This window comes from Penicillium bovifimosum (assembly GCF_028826915.1).
Source record: "Penicillium bovifimosum strain IBT 22155 chromosome Unknown utg000002l_segment0_segment0, whole genome shotgun sequence".
Lineage (NCBI taxonomy): Eukaryota > Fungi > Ascomycota > Eurotiomycetes > Eurotiales > Aspergillaceae > Penicillium > Penicillium bovifimosum.
Window position 1 is genome coordinate 806,994 of NW_026622711.1, and position 18,710 is coordinate 825,703.

The window sequence follows — 18,710 nt, forward strand, 5'->3', positions numbered from 1 at the left end:
GAAGCGTGTGGAGAAGGAAGAAGGGTATAAAGTACGGAGTAGAAGGATATAGTAAACGGAAAGCAAAAATGGATTCCAAGAATGCCAAAGGAAACAGATATGATATCTCTAAAGAGTAGCGGAACACAGACATCATCGATCCATCAATCTCCGAGTGGAGATGACGTTGGTGGTTTCCAACCAGCCTTCATCGTACAGACCACCGCGTCATTTCCACCGTTGGATGTGCTTGTCTCCTCCCAAAAGGCCGTGTACATAACTGCGTAATGAAAATGTCTGCTCGGTGGCCACTGACAAGCCCCACTTTTCTACTGGATGAGCCGTGGAAACATCTAAAAACTCGTGGCCGGAGAACCAGGCATGTCAAAAGGCCGGTAACGATGAATTGTTTCCTGTCATTTGTTGAATTAAAACATTTTATTTTCGAAAAAAGGGGCTTGATGGACCAGATGGATAGAATTGTACAGTACAATGGTACAGTCCAATCTATTTTTTCTCCAAAGTATCGAAGTTGACGTCTTGTGGCGTCATAAGCAGACTTTCTGTGAGATGCCAACTTTGCAACGGCCGAGTTAATCTATTTAAGTGGAGACGTCAATGCGGCAAAATGTCCCGACCTTCAATATGATTGGTGCGTGGAGCAGTGCGGGTGCATATAATCTATTTTTTCCTTCGATCAACGTCAACTGGCTCCATACACATGGCCATTATGGAGGCGGCCCCGATGGTAGCGCAACTTTGATCCCAGACGTTATACTGCATATACTCCGGAGAAGGCCACTCCACTCACTCCATGCAGAGACCCAACCTCTGTGATCCTGGTCCCGACGTCATTTCGCTTCTATTCATGGCTCGAAGATATCTGAAGGCCTGGGTCCTTGGGACTAAGAGCCCACCCCTGTCATCCTCGTAAGAAGTGTACCCTCTTTTTACCTCTCTGAGTTCACTAAATAGTGGCACCAATGGACCCGAGCCACGGGTAGCCCCATCCCATCTGACGTCGGAGGCGGGTGGACAGACTTCGTCACTTCCTGTTTTGACTTGGTCGGGTCCTCTGGTGATATAAACGGTTGGACAAGCGGAAAATTGTTTCATTTAATTTGTCTACATCATATTTACACTATACGCGCAAGTACATACTTAGCTGCAGCCTTCTCTGACGTTTTGTCCTTCCACAACTACTCGAATCACTTCATATTCTCCTCATACCCCCCCTCTTCTGATAACCTTCTCTTTCTCTTTTCACTATGGCCGATCAAGAACAACCTTCCACCCCTAACCCAGACTCAACCACCTCAACCCCCAACAAGCCCAAGCGTGCCCCTCCCAAGCTCGGCAAGAAGTCACCCGCCAAACAAGAACAGACTCCTCCTGCCTCAGACCAAGGTCAGGACCAAGATCAAGAAGACAAAGAGCCAGACGACAAGCCTCAAGAAGAAGAGGATAAGCCCGAAGAGTCCGAGCCGGTCAAACAACAAGAACCAGACTCCGAGCCCGAACCCGAACAAGAGAACTCGGAACCAGAGCCTGAACCCGAACCCGAACCCAAGCCCGAACGTCGTCGCCGCAGACCTCGTCCTCGTCCTCAAGAATCAGACACCGAATCCGTCCAACGCAACATGGACTCAGACCAAAAACCCCAGCGTCGTGTCCGCCGCCAGCGCCAGCCTAAGCAACAAGACCAACAAGGTGGCAATGCTCTCGGCGGTCTCCCAGGCGTCGGCGGCGTAGACCAAGCCGGTCAGCTCGTGCAGAATACAGCGGGCAATGCCCTAAACGGTGTAACCGGCAGCGCCGGCAAGGCCGTCGGCGGGGTTCTCGGCGGCGGTGAGAAGAAAGAGGAGGAAGACGGCGGTCGTGATGAGCAGCTTCGGTTGCGATTGGACCTGAATTTGGATATCGAGGTTCAGCTCAAGGCGAAGATTCATGGTGATTTGACGATTGGTTTGCTGTTAGTATTCCCTTTCTTGTCCTTCCGCTTCCCTCCCGCTTTAGTCCCACTTACATACCGTCCCAACTTTTCATCTCTGTTGGTGCATTTCACTGACTGACAATATAGTAATTGATTGCGCTGCTGTACAGCAAATAGCAAAAGAGTTATATACCTCGTCTATACACGCTTTCGTCCTCTCTCGTCCTGGTGGATATGAATACCCGGCCCTGATGCACAGGCGTTGAGATTGGATGGCTTGTTTAATGGGTTATGTTATAATGATGCCGATGCATGCCATGGATTGGCATCTCTATGTTTTATGTCCTTTTCCTTACTTAGCTCATGATGACCATTCTTACTTTACTCAATGCTCCATTCTGGTTCCTGCGATGTACAGTACCTGTAGCCTTATTGTTATAAAACATTTGCGTTTGAGAATGTGGTTCCACAACGGACAGTAGTACCTTGTGTAATAATAGAGGGACAGAAGTACGGGACTTGAAGCCCATTGTGAATGAGCAAGATCCCTCTTGAGCTGATCTGAGTGGCTTTCATCATGTACAAGACTTGCCCAAGGAGAAGAGATATGGCAAATCCAGGTCAGCTCACTGGCTATTGTTGATTGGCTACCAGGCAAGTAAGTTCATGTTCTTCAGGAGAAGACTTTACACAGGATTCAATGTATTACAGACTAATCTTCCAAAAGCCCTAAACGAGACACCTTCTACAACTCCAAGTATGACAGGTGAAACAATGCCACATACCTGGTGAGAAGTCATAGATTCCGAGGCCCAAGTTCTATCTAGTGGCAAGATAGAGTGGTAAATGATCTTTATCATCGTATGTGCACTCACTAATGAACTTTTGAACAATCGTCCATCCATCTACATAACCCATCATTACCTGTGCAACGAACCTTAGAATGCCACCTCAACAAGCACAGACTATACGAGACGAAGATATCGAGTCGGAAAGGGCCACAAGACCACGCTGAAAACGATAGAAAGAAAGAAACACTGGGAATTCAATCACAAATGCGTTCGTACATATCATATACATTCTCTCTTATTTGCTCGCGCCATGTATGTGTATCGATCTAACCACAAGGTCTTTGAAGGGAAAGAAGAGTCCGAAGAGAGCCCAGAAAAAAAAAGGGGAGAGGAAGAGGAAAGGGAGAAAGTTACACGAGAACACGGCCCTTCAACACACACGTCCTATAGTCCTGCAACATACATCAGACCATATCCGAGCGTGACAACCACCACGAAGGCCACGAGACTGGACGGCACGCCGCGGGTGATGAAATGACGGACTTGGAGGTACCGCTGGCCAGTCTGTGGGACTTCAGTCATGATAGCAGCTGAAAGGGAACAAGTTAGCGGTGATGAACACGAAGTGGACTTCAGGAAGGGGAGGGGGAAAAAGAACATACTCATATTAGGGAATCCACTTGTGGGCAGACCCATTGCAACAGAGCACATCAAAGCACTAGCCATGACGAGCAGGTTGGGATGGGGATTCTCCATGTTGACACCGATCTGACGGACAAGCGGCAGGATGATGAGGGCAGCGACGGTATGCGAGATGAAAGTAGCCATAACGAGGATGAGAGCGGAGAAGACCAAGAGCACGCCGTACAGACTGAGATTCTCGACGCGGGCGGTGATGCTTGAGGCGATGGTGTGCAGCAGGCCTGAGGATGTGACGGCTTTGCCGAGACACAAGCCGCCGGCGGCAAGGATGATGATTGTCCAAAGGAAGTTGTTGAAGTCCTCTTTGTTGAGGATGCCGGTGCCGAAGAAGAGGACGAGAGGGATAATGGCGATGACGCCCATGTCGCCGAATATGTGCTCGAGCTGGTGGCTTGCGCACCAGAGGCCGATAGTTACGAGTGTCACGATGCTGATGAAATACTGGATGCCGGTCCAGTGGTCCTTGACCGGGCGGAAGGGGACTATAGTTGTGTTCCGGCCCGGGCGGAAGGTCACGAGCAGCAGCACCCAGATTAGGAGGATGCAGGTGATGCAGACGGGCAATGAGATGAAGAACCATGTGCCCCAGCTGATGTTCGGGTGCATGTTCTGCAGTGCGATGATGTTCTGGGGTGAGGCGATTGGAGATGCTGCGCCGCCCACGTTGGCAGCCAGCGCTATGCCCAAGACGAGGGCCTTGGCAAAGTCGGACTCGGGAGGCATGTTGCGCAGCAATGGCTGGATGATCGAGTAGCAGAGCACCGGTGATGCTACGTTACTAATCCACATGCTCAGGAACATGCTCACGAACATGTTGGTCAACAGCACCACGGATGGCTTCGTTCCGGCTTTGCTGAGCACGAACATGGCCATGCGCCGGGCAATATCGTATTTAGACAGGGCCGCAGCGATAGTAAAACCACCCAGAAGGAGCATTATCACAGGAGTCCACATTGCCGCGAACACCTTGCCGACCGATTCCTTGGGTCCCAATCGCGTGGGATTCTCATCGTCTGACCGCATGATGCCTAGAGTGACAACGAGGAATGGGATAAGGAGCGAAGTAACGAACAGCGGAATGGCCTCAGTGGCCCACAATACACTAACAAGGACCAACATGGCCAAGCAGTTCTGCTCTTCGGGCGTTTCCATGATATTCAGGGAAAGCATTGCGCCAAACACTGCGATGCTGAACACCAGCGTTCCAAAGCTCAAGCTGCAGAACCACAACGGGAACTGGAACCGACCAAGGGGCGTCGATATCTCCTGGGTCCGCATCTCAGTCTTATCACCCTGGCGCCGTGCAGTCGCCGGGTCCTCGTCACCGCCCAGAAGTGTCCGGCGAATGCCGACATTGGCAGCCTGAGCACGACGTTCAATCTCGATCATCTCACGCCAGACGGTATTCCGCTCCCATACAACATGTTCGCGCAGATGAAGACGCAGCTCGCGTCTGGCAAACTGCTTGTTGCCCTTCGTAACGATGGCCGCGTAAACGCTCTCCACGTTCTCGATATGCCTATCGACTGCAGCCATGGTGCTGTCTACGAAAGGCGGTGCGGGGTGGACAACAGAGGTCAGGTAGTCCCTGCGCAGGTTGCGGTCCAAGGTCTTGTCATACTTCTTCAGGGCCTTAGCGAATCCAGTCTTGTTCAGCTCGATGAAAGACCGAAGCTCGCAGAGCGAGACATAGCGTTCGATCAGACGCTTCTTCAGAGATACGCCTGTGTTATATAAGGCAAGGAAATCCTCGTCGTTGAGGTAGGACTCGTGCGGTACTCGAGTGGCCGGCTGCTCGAAGTAGGATGAGTCTGCCAAATCACCGGGGTGGCCATCCGTACCAGACTCGCCATCAACAGATCGCACCTGCCCCTGGTGCCGTGGAAGGAGTCCCGGGGAGCGATCATAGTCGCTATCGCCCACTTCTTCTTCATCATCCGCCATTGAGTCATTGCTGACAGCGCTGGACCGCCGACGTGAGCCCGGGACATTACCGTTACCACGACGGGAGGCTTTGACGATTGTCTCGCCGACAGGATCCATGTTGACACCATCTGTCTCGGAGAGATACACATCGGCGTCCCTTATAAGCTCCTCAGTAAGTGCAAAAATCTCCGCCTCTTTCTGTTGATAGAAGGAACAGATCTTATTCATCTCGACATCAAGCGCGCGTTTGAAGATTGCATCCGGGTTAGTCGATGGAGCACCACCCAGCAATGGTGCAGACTCTACATCTGTGGTTGCGGGACCTTCATTGCGATTGGCATGTTTCTCAAGGGTGTAGATCCTGTGGTCACGATGCAACATTAGCGTCCTGAAAAGTATTCTCCGACACAATGATCCTGTGCGATGTGACACGAGTGCAGATCCTCGGGTCCGTATATCCCATATGTACACACAAATTCACGAGCACACCCCACGACAGGAACTCTAACCAAAACAACTTACAATTTCTTCAAATTGCTGTACGCGATGTAATTTGAACTCCAATCGGGCACAGCGTTAAACTGAACGCTATGCGAGAACTTCATCTTGGGCTCAGTTTCAGTATCGGCACCCGCTTGCGAGGCCTTATGAGCACGTTGTCGAAGAGCCTCGGCCCAGAGTTCGAGATTAAAGCCCCGAGGGCGAGATTGGTCGGGCTCTAGTCCCTCCTCGTATGCAGCTTTTTCTCCTGGACTGAAATCAAGGTCCGCAAAATACTGCGAGTTGGCAGCAGGGTCTGTCCGGCTAGCGCTATACTGAAATTGGTCTGAGCGAGCAGGACCAGGTGCGCTTGCGGTAGCTGTGCGGGAGGGTGTATGGTACTCGACAAGTTCGATGGAATCGGGACGCGTGGAAGCCACGGTCAAAGCAGGGGGCCGGAGGGTGGTCGGCCTAGTTCATATAAGATATGAGAGGGCGAAGCACTGCTGGAGGTAACGTTGTAGTCGGCTCTATTGCGGGGGGCGCGAAGAGGGTTGAGGAGTCTTGGACTCTTGGCCAGCTGAAGCGAATGTGGGTTGCACTGGGGAATGGTCGGGCTGGGAATGGTCAAATTCAGTTGCGCACTGCTGATCGGGAGTATGGTCGGTAGTTGATCTGGATAATAAATACAAAGTAAGATAAAGGAGGTCTTAGGCTTTTCTTCTCGATGACTTGACCACTTGCTCTGTTTCTCAATTCGGAATAGCCAAGCTGTATGTTAGTCAGCGGCTCGGCGGGCAGGTGGCCTCCAATGGAAACACGAGAGTATAAGCCACAACTATATCAGCACGATCCGACTCACACGTGGGTACGCTTGCCCTGGCCACAGGTGGAAAAGAGGTTACATGTACGGAGAATTTATAAACTGTACTGTCAAAGATGAGGATTCCAAGCCCAAGTTATCCAACTACGGAGTATGTGAGAACGGACCCGTGAGGAAAAGAAGTCATTTTCATATGACTATACTAGAGAAAATGTACATATGCAAAAAGTGCTCAGAAATAGAAACCAAACCCAAACCCAGGAAAAAAATACAAGCCAAAAAAAAGGCAGAGTTTACCGACGAATGGTAGCACCCAAGTTCGCACGACCAGAGATACCGATCTTGTGCTGCTGGTCCCGCTTCTCCCAAACACCACTACGACCCTCAGCAACGGCCACCACCTCGGCGGCAACACGGTGCGCAAACAGCGCATCGCGTCGCTTCTCCGATGCATCAAGGATCCACTTGATAGCGGCGCGGCGGCGCTGGCGCAAAGAGAGCGGTTGGGGAATTTGCACGGCGGCACCACCACCGGCAATACCCTTCTGCTGACGAATCCGGAAAAGAGGAGCGACCGAGTCGACGACCAGAGTGAGGTAGAGAACGGGATCGAGGGGGAGCTGGGAGGCGAAAGGAGCGCCGAGGAGACGGCGGCGAGGGTTAATCTGGGGGGGAGAGGAAGTGCGGAGGTGATCCAGAACAATGGACATATTCTAGTATTCAATTAGCGCGGTTTCTCGACCCAAATCCAAGCGGGAAAAAAGACATACCTTCTGCGCCTTGGTCAATTTGCCGCTCTCCATCATCATCTTGGTAAACTGATCCTGCAGGGTATCGTAGCGCTTGCGGAAGTTCAAAGTCTTCATGTCCTCCGGAACGGCAGGCGGGTCGAACTTGAGACCAGGGTTCTCCTCAAGAGCCTGGCCCTGCACTTGCTCAATCATGCTAGCAAGAGCAGCCGCCGCCTCATCGCTGGCGGGCTCACTGGCGCTCCCGGTGCCGGACACACCAGGAATAAAGTCACTGCTGGTAGGCTCCACCCCCTGCATATCAGCCATGCGGCTCCGAGCCGAAGTCGAAAATGAGCGCGAGCCGCCGTTCTTCTTAAGTTGATCCCGCATCACCTTGGGCATGTGCTTCATGGCCTCCTCGTCGCGGCTGAGGACCTATGGCACGAGATACAGTCAACAATCTTATCCAGCAATTTCGGCTTCCGCCAACACCTAGCAGCCATCGGAATATCACATATTGCTTACCTCCTCAACCGGCGTACCCTGATCCAACTCCGGAGTCGAAGGAATACCGTCGCACCGCTTTTCCTTGTCCATGATGCGGGAAATTTCGTGGGCCTCCTCGCTGACATGAGGCAGCTGGTCGATAGTGGGATAGGCCTGCTCATCGGGCTGAGGCTCGACCTTCTTCGATCTATCGCCTGAAGAGTTCCATCGGCGCTGAATGGGTAGTGACTGGAGGGCGCGGAGTCGGACGGGGGAGGACACGGGTGTGGTGGATTGGCGCAGGGCCGAGACGGCCTTGCTGGCTGTGAAAAGGCTGAGTCTGGGTGGCATAGTCGCGGTTGTGATAATTGACCCCGTGCAATAATACTTTGGGGTTCGAAGGTTATTCGGCCTGAATAGGTCGAAGTCTGCGGTCTCGGGCAAATTTCCGGTTTGTGTTAGGTAAGCGCCAAGTCTTTGCGTGAGGTCATGAAATGGAGAGGCAACCGGAGCTGCGTTACCCTGATCTACTGTGTAGATCAGAAGAAACAAGAAAATGATCAGCGATGGGCGATCGTCAGCGTATGAATTGTGTGACTCGGTCCCCGTTCAAGGTACGAAAGCTTAGCTCTAGCCTCTAGGTATCTATGTTATAGGTTCCAACTGTGGACTGCCCGGAAGATATATTTCCACAATAAGCAGCATGATAATCACGTACTATTGCAATTATCTCATTTAGGTATTTGCTTGCCAGCATATCAGGTAGACAGGACCCCTTTTCCCATTATAATAAGCAAGTTGATTGAAGAGGAGGTCACAGATGAGACTTTGTATTATCAGAGGACTATAGACAAGGATGCTTATAGAACACGAAGCATAAGCACAGCAGTGGCGAAGAGATGGAGAATCAACAAGACAAAAGAAAATAAATAACCAATGAACAACACCCTCAAACAATCCCAGAAAAGCCCAGCTAAGCTCTCGCTTAGACAGCGACATCAGGGTAAACATAGAAGGCCAAGGCAAGAATGACATACAAGCCAAGACACATGCCACCTTCAAGATAATTGGACTTTCCATCCTGAATGAGCAGAGTAACAACCAGACCAGAAATGAAGAAAGCCACCGTCTCGAAAGTCTGGAAATGCAGAGTCATCTCAATGCCCATGATCCAGCCGAGGATAACCAAGAACGGAGTGACGAACAGCGCGATCTGCAAGCTACTACCAATAGCCACACCGATCGCCAAATCCATCTTGTCCTTATACGCAACCACAACGGCCGTTACATGCTCCGCGGCGTTACCCACAATAGGGATCAGCACCAGTCCAATGAATGTTTTGGTCATGCCGGTGGTCTGTACGATGCTGTCGATGCTGTCAACCAAGTAATCGGCGCAAATAGCAACGAGGATAGTCACGACGACCAGAGCCACGCCTGCAGCCCAAGGGCTGAGGATGCGCTCCTCCTCTTCTTCCTCCTCGGCGCCAGCGATGTTCTCGGTGTCGCTGCCGTTCGTCTCTTCAAACAGGTCGGAGTGAGAGAACAGCTGGAAATACAGGTACATGACGTAGATGATCAACAGAATGATGGAAGTACCATGGGACAAAATAAGGATGTTGTGCTGCGCATCATCGGCCGGAACGACGCCGCCTGGGCTGCCGGCGTCGGTTTTATTCGAGATCGCGGCGTAGAGAGTGGCCGGGATGATCAGCGAGGCGGAAGCCACAGCCATAAGCGAGGACATGGTCGAAGCCACCGTGCTATTGAATGATTGTTCACGGAACCGCAGTCCGCCGACGAAGAAGCAGCAGCCCAAGACGAGCAGGATGTTGGACAGGATACTGCCCAGCATACTGGCCTGTACGACGCGAATCTGGTTCTCCTTCAGGGCGATAATGCTGACCTATACAGACCGGGTTTATTAGCATGAGCACCGAGGGCTGAAGCTGAACAGGGGTCGCCGAAGCTTGGCATTCTTACAATCAACTCAACGGCATTTCCAAAAGTAGCATTCATTAGACCACCAAGGGCCTGGCCCATAGTAGCGGCCAGCTCCTCAGTCGCAAAGCTCAGCAGTGAAGCGAGGGGAACGATAGCAAAGAAATTGAGCGTGAACACGGCGGTGGAATTCCAGCCGAGCGCACCGGAAATGATGCCCAATGGGACGAACAAAAGAAGGACATTGACGTAGTCGCGCACGAGCGTTCTCCACGTCAGACGAACAACGTGCATCGGCCAGCGCACCCAGACGCGGTTATCTTTGGGATGGTAGTGATGACCGCCATGCTCGGCATACTCGTGAGGTGCGATGCCGGAGAAGGAGCTGCGGTGTGAATGTGATTCGAGTAGGCCGGTTCGCTCGTTGGCATTCAGCGAGCTGTTATTGCGCGAGCTCATGCTTCTTCGAGGCCCGAAGGTATGGCTTCGGAAATGAGTGCGGAAGTTCGGGAGAGCTGGAGTGACGGGATTTCCACGTTAGTCTGGAAGGTGTTCCGTGAACGGAATTGGTTCGGTATAGTTATTCGGGGGGGGGAGGCGACTTTCCACAGAGAGCCGGAAAGGAGTGGGGAAATGAGGGAATGGGAAAGGAGGGAAGCGAGAGAGTATCACCCACACATGTCTATCCGTTAAAGAAATGTAGGGGAGGGTTTCAAGCCACTTTTCTTTTGGTAGCGACGTAACGCTGGATGGATATCCGGTAAAATAAGGTTAGCACAGCCTTCGATGTCAGAAGTTGCAGATCCAAATAAATGGGCCAAAGGGCCAAAGGGCGGTGGCTAAGTGTTGGGATCGAAGAATGTGGCCCAGTCAAGTGGGGAAGAAAGCTGAAAAAGGACAGAAAGTATGGTTAAATACCATAATTACCCCCCGCATAATTATCAAGTAGCCATTTCATTGGTTAAACGGGAAAATCAACCTTGGAAGACTGTGCGCTAAGACCTCTATGCCCAGGCACATAGATGTAATGTGGTAATGTTACGGAATTCGATAGACTTGAGACCATTGATTTTAGAACAAGACTGGAGAAGAGAGGAAGAGAGAAACTACTAGCACATGACTGCCCCCTTGAGTCCTCTCACTCCAAGGCCTTGGTTCTGTCCCAGATTCCATCAGACCTGCCCAGTATGATCCAAGATGAAGCAAAAGCACATACTCCGTACATAAAAGGGACCCGTCACAGAAAAAGTGGGGAATAACAACAGCCAATAGGGGACCCGGGAAAGCACCAACCACACTCCGGCATCCGAGGTACTCCGTACATAAGAAGTTGGGAGAGAAGTGCAGTCCACAAGATATCAGATGAAATAACATTATGTTGATTGAAACTATATAGCACATGGTATGGTATATCTTTTTAACACTAGTAAGAATTGATGACCCCAGTCCACATAACACAAAAAAAGAATAGAAGCAAAAGAATACATTAGGGGTAGTAAATCACATCAAGAAGCGAAGAAAAGGAAAAGGGAAATCAAGGGAGTGTCGCAACACAGAAAAAGAGAGAGGATAGAAGGATTGAATCGAAAACAGAGAGAGAAAAGATAAGGGTAAAAAAGATAGGTCATTACTCCTCCGGCAGCGCACCATTCGCTTTAAAATCCAACCGACTGTTCTTGCGCCCAACACCCTTAAGCAGACTGAAACGCCGGAACACCGAGTCCCGCATCCCAGAGTTATTATTGTTCAGCACAGGAGACAGCGGCGCCGTCCCATTCGTAGTCGTCATCGTCACCGTATTACTATCCCGCGTCGCAGGCCGCGAGTGCGCGTAATCGCGCGTCGGCGGGATCGTCGACCACCCGCCACTGGAGGGAGGCGCCGCCGTAGCTGCACCGTTCACCGAACCGCCGCGGTGATGGGAGTCAGCGCGACTGCGGCCGTCGTGGGAGCGGGCAGGGGCGTCGTTGCGCATGTTCAATGAGGTCTGGGAGTCGTGGGCGGCGTTAGCGACGGAGGGCGAGGAGCCGTGCTTTTGGGTTCTGTCGCCGCCGAAGAAGCTGCGGCGCTTCTCGCTGCGGCCGCCGCGGGAGTGGCTGGTTGTTCGGCTGTGGATTGTGGCCGTGTCGTCCTCGGCGGTTTCTTGTTCGCTTACTATCTGGCCCTTGCTGTCGGATTGCTGAATTGTGAAGATGGAGTTTGAGGCGCCGTGGGAGCGCTTGAAGGGGTTGATGATGCTGATTCGGTGGCTGACGGATTGCCTTTCGGATCGCTTGCGGGTGTGAGCGTTGCTCCGGGTTGAGCGGATTGGTTCTTGCTCTTGACTGACTCGCTGGAGAGATTGAGTTCGGCGCTTGTCGGATAGGGAAGGAGATTGACGGGCTGTTTGGGTCGGGGTAGGGGATGAGTACTCCACCACGGCTGGGACGATGGAGGATAACTCGGGCTCGAAGACATCTTCGAAGCGCCGAAGCAGTTCGGCTTGAGTAGCTTGGTGGGCCGGACGTTGGTAAAGGGACAGGGCATGTTTGATGGCCATGGCGTGGTCGACAAGTGCGACAGACAGTGCAGTCTCCATTGGATCCACGGGCTGCTCTGTTTGTACCATCTCTTCGGCGCCTTCATCGATTTCCTCAAGCAGCTTGTTCCTTGCCATCTGCGCATCTGACAAGAACACACGGTAAAATGCCACACAGTTGGAGGTTGGCGATCTGAGCTCAAGCAGTGATTCTAGGGCTTCAGTCAGGCTAGACAGAGTAGAATCCTCACCCGACGCAGCACGGCGTGCAATGAGCTGAAGCTCCTGTGTCTTGCGCCACGTCCGCTCAATGGCAGTCTGCAGAGGCGACAAAGTAATCTCCTCCTCAGAGATGATCTCACTGCGACGGAGGATATTAGGGAAGGGCTCCGAAACAGTGAAAACGAGCTTTTCAACGAATTGCTCACGGACATCCGAGCTAGTCGTGTGTCGCCGCGAGGTAACAGAGAAACGAGACGGATCCGATATCAGCAGGTGTTCGCGCACAGAGGACGGAACCCTGGCCCGCTGGTAAACCGGATGGGAGACATCGCGGTGGGCGCTGACGGCGGTAATCTGAAGGAACTGGCCTTCGTAGTCGGGGATCTCGCCGCTAGACACGATCTGCGCAGAGGGATGTTCCCGTTGCATGCGGTCCACGAAAGAGGCCATGCGTTCTGTGGGCGAGGCCTCGAAAATGAACATCTTATCGCGCAGGCCTTGAGGGAATCCGAGGCCTTTGTAGACCACACGGAAGTAACGCGGGAATTGTTTACCGCCCTTGGCGATGAAGTCGTAAATCCGAGCCATGGAGCTTTGAGCGCGGGAGAGCTTGGCGAAGTCCATAGTCGTGTGCTCGTAGTGTGCTGCAAGTTCCTTGTAGCAAGCCAGAGCGGGAGCCCAGGCCATGGCATTTTCGAAGTGCTGGATGATGGAGAAGTACAGAGCCTCTCTCCGTTCGAATGCATTTTGAGCGGGAAGTGCGGGAGTAAGTAGCTCTGGTAAGGGTTTGTTGAGATCCCATTCATAGAGATCAGCATGGAATTGAAGAGCCAGACCGGCTTCAGTGAAGTTGCCTGCCGCGGCCTGCGCCTCGGCGAGTTCATGAACGTAACGAATAAAGATATCTTCACGACCCATATCCTTCATGTATTCCATCAGTTTCAACGCATGCAGACTTTGGGTCGAGGCACCGCCTTGGGAAGCCACCAACAGATCCAAGAGTTCATCAACCGTCCCGACGAGACTCTTGACAGCATTAGACAGTAGATCATCGGATATCGCATCACTCTCGAAGAGCGCCAAAAGCTCGCCGACGAAGATTTTCTGGCTAACGCTCTCATTCATCTGTTTGGACTTGAACAGGGTATCCAAACTGGAGATGATCTCTGTTTCAATGATGGAGATATCCTGGTTCAATTCCCATTCGCTGAGGATCATAGTCTGCAGAATCTGAACGGCGACATGTCGCAGGCCCTCATGGACACTGAGACACAGGCCGATGATCGGAGGCACCAGGCCAGGCACATACTGGACCTGATAACCTCCCAGCTTCTTCAGATTGAAGCGCTCCCTTTCGTCGTCTGTGGCCTCCCAACCAATGGCTTCCCAGGTAGATTGCAACAAGTCCGCTCCTTGTTCACGCACATCACCGGCGATCTTCCAGACTGCTCGGCGCTTCTGCTCAGGGAAAGTCTCCAGCGCAAGAACATCGCTTGAGATGACCTTTAAGAGTGTTGTGAAGAATGACTCCCATAGCTTCGTATCGAATGTGTCGGCATCATCCGGTGCCGGAAGGAATTTGTCGATTAGCAACAAAGCAATATGTTCGAGACTTTTGATAGTGGCGCGATGGTTATACACATGAATACTGAACCAGGTCTCGGGATAAGCCTCACAGTCGAGGATAGAGTTGTGAGCCTCGAAAGTCTGACCAATAAAGGTCGCAAGTTCCAATTCTTTCAGAGAGGGAAGATCGGGAGATATGATCTTAGCGATAGCAGCAATGAGGGCGGACAGTTCGACCAAAGATTCATCAAAGGCCTGAGGAGCCTTGGCGGTCTTCATCTGGAAGGGGAAGGACTTGCTGAAAAGTAAGGAAAGATATTCCGTCTCGTCGACTCCCTCGGTGGCAATAGCACAGTAAGAGGCAACGATGCTTGGCATAAATCCATAGAGCTGGGGGTCTGGCTGGCTGAGCAATTGGGCCACGATCGAGCAGCTCAATCGCACCTGGTCCCGGTACAAATCCGAGACGCTCGGAGTAGAGCCCCAGTATGGAGCCAACCAGCCAATACAGCTGGAGATCAAGGTTTGTCTTTCCTCGCCAGACGAGAAGATCTCGAAGAGGGTATAGTTCTGGATGAGAACCAGCTTATATAGAATCAACATGCCGGTAACATCCTTGCATGAATCCATGAAGCTCAGAGCGATCATAATCATCTCATCCTTGCTCAGAACCTTGGAGAGCTCAGGTAGCCACGTATGGAAATGCTGGACCACGAGTGTTTTGCTGCCTACCAATGTTGGCGAGGAGTTCTTCATTAGAGTCTCCAGAGACTTGAAAATGGTATGCATATCTCTGTTGAATGTGGACTGCACGGTGGTGATGCCGATTCCTTCCTCCTTGGCTTTCTGCTGCTCACGGGCCTTGATGATAAACTTCAATAGATGGCGTCCCACCTTGAAGGCAGCGCGAAGGCTGCGAGACTGCGTACCGTCGGTCGCTGCGTTCAGGAGACGCAAATAGCTTCGAATGAGACACGGAGTGACGAACGGGAAATTGAACTGTTCATCTGCGTAGCGGTCGACCAGCGGACCCAGGTTGAATCGTCGGTCGTGGACAATTCCCAGAACAGTGACGAGGTTATTGAAAATCAAGTTCTCGTATTCTTCATTGCCAGCATTTTCAACAAGGATTCCGAACAGCGCATCGAAGACGCCGCTGAGTTGTTTGACAATCTCGATCTCGGGAACAAAGAGCAGACGCTTGAGAGTGTCTAGAACCTCATCCACGGGCCGTTCCCGCCAGTTAAGAAGACTCAAAATCACCTGATCCTGGGAGTACTCTGTACTGCAGAGGTGAGTTTCTAGTTGGAGAGTGGCCAACGGACCGGTCACAGCTTCATCTTTGGCGGATTCATTCTTGCCAAGTGCACTCCACGGGAGGTTCAGGTAAGCACCCTTCCCATTCTCAATGCTAGAGGTCTGCTTGTCATAAGCATGCAGTAATAGAGAATGGCGACCGTCTCGGATGAAAGCCTGCTGATCCCAAAGGGGCATCCAGGCAAGAGCAAAGGGGAATTCTGGGGCATCTGCGATACTCATCACCATATGCGAGCCAGGAATCTGTTCCGTGGGAATCTTGAGGCGGATTGTCTGGTTCCAAGGCGAGCCTCGTTGGACGATTGTAGTACGCCATGCTGTGTTCGAGGTGTTTGAGGAAGAAGGGAAGACACATTTGTGTACCCGGCCTCCATTAGCATCACGGACTTCGAGAGTGAGTTGAAGATTGTTAAGTCCAGTGTTATCTTGTAAAGGAATCTGCCCAGCCTGCGGGTGAGACAGAAGAGCATCTGTGGGAAACACAGCCTGGGAGAGCGTCACGTATATGTCGGACCTTGGTTTCGTAGGAGCCTTGGAGAATCCAATACGCTGTGTTTGTACCACACCGTGCATTATTGTAGGGTTCTGGCGGATCAAGGACTCGGCGTCGCTACTGGTAAATGGACGCAGATGGAGGTGTAGGCGTGCAGCAGGGTCAGCACGAACATACCGGCCAGTGGGACTAGGAAGCAAGGTGCGAATCAACTTGTCAAAGCCATCGGTAAGGCCCTCACCTCCCTCGCCATCCCGACAAGGAGACCAGATGTTGATCACCTGCTCTGCGTCCTTATCCTGTCGGAGAATCGGCGAGATCTCCAATGTCCCGACGCCAACAGTGCGGAGGGCTGAAACATCCTTTGCAGCGGGTTTGGGGCTCGCTGTCTCTTTGATACTGGTCGAGCTGCTCGCTGATTGCGGAATGCCAGGTGACTTCGCTGGTTGGTCGAAGTTCGGCGCCCGTTGTTTACCCGTCCACATCATGCTGCGGCGGGTCTTCAGGCTGCCCTTGACCGAGGGTTGAATGCCCCCATTCGCTGTAGCCTTGTTTTGGGTCGGGCTGTCTCGTGAAATTGATGGCCGCGACACAGGGGTAGTATCAGCTGTAGACCGCGTCTCTGAAGCACGAACCCACGCAACAAGATAGAGCTGCCGCCCATTCGGGGACCCATCTCCGATGTCCGTTGCAGCCAATTCGGTGAACAGTGTCTTCAGTTTACTGCTTTGACTCATGTTGACGAACTTGTCTGGAGAAGGGATGTCTAGAGTGTAGGTCTCAGACAATGGGCTGAGTGTCCCAGCGTCAGATCGTGAGAACAGCTGGATTGCGACGGTCACTTGTCCCGGCGCATTTCCCGATACTGCACTGATTTCTAGCAGCAAATGGTGAAGAGCTGTAGCGTCGGATGTCGCGGTGGGATGGGATTCGAGCATGCTCATTTCAGACTGCAGCTTGGCCAGTTGAATTGCAGAGTCGTCGCCCGTTAGCAAGCGGCCCCTCTGCTCCGGGTCTCGAACAATCACGTCCCCGCTGAGCATTTTGTTCGCCTTGACAAGTTTCCAGACGGTCTCATTCCGCAGTGCTTCTTTCTCCTTCGCAGTCAGAACATTATGTAGTAATTGTCGTCTCGCAAAGTCAAGCTCTTGTACGATGTTCGACATATCCTCCAGAACATCATATCGCCGATCCAGAAGCAGCTCATGCAAATTGGTCGAATGCCATTCCCGCAGACATGACGCAATTTCATCCACCAGCGGCTCTGTAAGGGAAGTGGGAGTTTCATCACCGATTTTGAGCATCGGGACCGGGGCAGCAGGTTTGGGCGCATCAGGGTCGCGAGGAGCGAAAGAAACCGGCGTATGCGGAATTGAACGAGTTCTCCATGTTTGCACAGATCGCGGACTTGCCATGTCTGGATCATCCGTCTTGTTAATAATGATCTGGGAAGGCTTTCCCTTCCTCGCGAAAACGACATCCGTCACTTCGCCGGCCGCTGGGACATCACCGACGGAGAAAGTTAGATTATCCTTGGACATGAGATCCCCCTCCAATCCAGACAAGGTCAGTCGATCGAAGCTGTTCCGGTCGCCATTGAGTAGTGCTCTGTAGCCATCGTTGTCGCCCAGGACCTCCCGAATTTCCACGCAATTCCGCGGGAAGATCCCCGAGAACACACGAGCTTCGAGAGTCTGCCCTTTGGTACTTGTCAAGCCCGCCAATAACGACGGCGGTGCTACCAAGTAGCCTCGGCACCACTCGCCGTTTGATCCTCCTTGTTCAATGATGTACAGTTCATCGCCAAGCTCTAATGGTAGATCTGCCGGGGAAGACGGATTGAATGGGTATATGGCCACGGAAAAGGCGATACGAGGCAGCGGCCGCCAGGGCATGGCTGTGGTATGCTAAATGGCTCTCGCCCGATGACGATTGGGGTTCGAGAGACCGAGCTCTCCCCGCAAATTGGGGTCGCCGAGCGCAAGATTTGCGGGAGGGGAAATAGGGGTGTGGATTCAGTTCGAGGAATGTTCGTTGGCTTCGATCGAAGGTGACACGCAGTTGATTGACCTGATCGTCGGGGTCTGAGGGAACTATAGAAAGGAATGTGGGATCTCAAGGAATGCTATGCGACAGCTGTAACGATCTAGAGAGACATGATTAGGGAGGCGCACGCGACAAATTGGGGGTGGACGAGCAGATAGGTTTCGTCCAATGGACGCCCTATGGGAAACTGAGGAAGTTAAGAAAGCACACAAGTGTCGCAGTCTCATACACGAAACACTCAAATTGAAGACACGGTCTGGAGTGTCGCAATTGGGATCCGTGCCCTTCCCCCTTGAGCGACATCTCGGTGGAGATCACTGCTGTCCACTTGAAACCTGGGGTGGGATAGAGACTCACCGTGAAGAATAGGAAAAAAAAAGAAACTAATTAAAGCAATGCGTCTGGTAAGAAGGGAAGAACACGAGACGTTGAAAGGAGAGAGTAACCGAAAGATTAAAGCGAAATCGAAATCGAAGATCACACCCCCACACCGACCATCTCAGCCATACAACATAGTTCTATGCAGTCACTCCCCTCCTCTCAATTGGGGACATTTCGGCACGGGAACATTAATCTACGTTTCAGCTGGAGTCCGGAGGATAACTGCCTTGCTTCATATGCATCACCATCGCAGCTGATACCCGGATTTCTCTTTTTTCCTATTCCCTTGAATCATTTGCAGAGCTCTCTGAAGGAGGGATTTAAGATTGCATGTCCCAACGTTCATGCTTAACATAAGGAGAATAAAATCGATAG

General features: G+C 52.1%; 3 protein-coding genes across 3 annotated transcripts; 1 reads left to right on the plus strand and 2 right to left on the minus strand.

Annotated features, from left to right (window-relative positions):
• Positions 1-1,247: 1,247 nt before the first annotated feature.
• N7515_001505 (uncharacterized protein) lies at positions 1,248-2,051 on the plus strand (the record flags this gene model as incomplete). Its single annotated transcript, XM_056662249.1, has 1 exon — positions 1,248-2,051. One exon carries the CDS (start codon positions 1,248-1,250, stop codon positions 2,049-2,051), a length of 804 nt encoding a protein of 267 aa, XP_056524362.1.
• A 1,096-nt stretch (positions 2,052-3,147) lies between these two features.
• N7515_001506 (putative plasma membrane phosphate transporter Pho87) lies at positions 3,148-8,202 on the minus strand (the record flags this gene model as incomplete). Its single annotated transcript, XM_056662250.1, has 6 exons — positions 3,148-3,293; positions 3,366-5,692; positions 5,854-6,282; positions 6,932-7,347; positions 7,405-7,800; positions 7,891-8,202. 6 exons carry the CDS (start codon positions 8,200-8,202, stop codon positions 3,148-3,150), a joined length of 4,026 nt encoding a protein of 1,341 aa, XP_056524363.1.
• A 634-nt stretch (positions 8,203-8,836) lies between these two features.
• On the minus strand, positions 8,837-17,803 carry N7515_001507 (guanine nucleotide exchange factor DCK1; the record flags this gene model as incomplete). Its single annotated transcript, XM_056662251.1, has 3 exons — positions 8,837-9,757; positions 9,835-10,307; positions 11,440-17,803. The coding sequence occupies 3 exons, from the start codon at positions 17,801-17,803 to the stop codon at positions 8,837-8,839; spliced, it is 7,758 nt and encodes a 2,585-aa protein (XP_056524364.1).
• Positions 17,804-18,710: the final 907 nt, after the last annotated feature.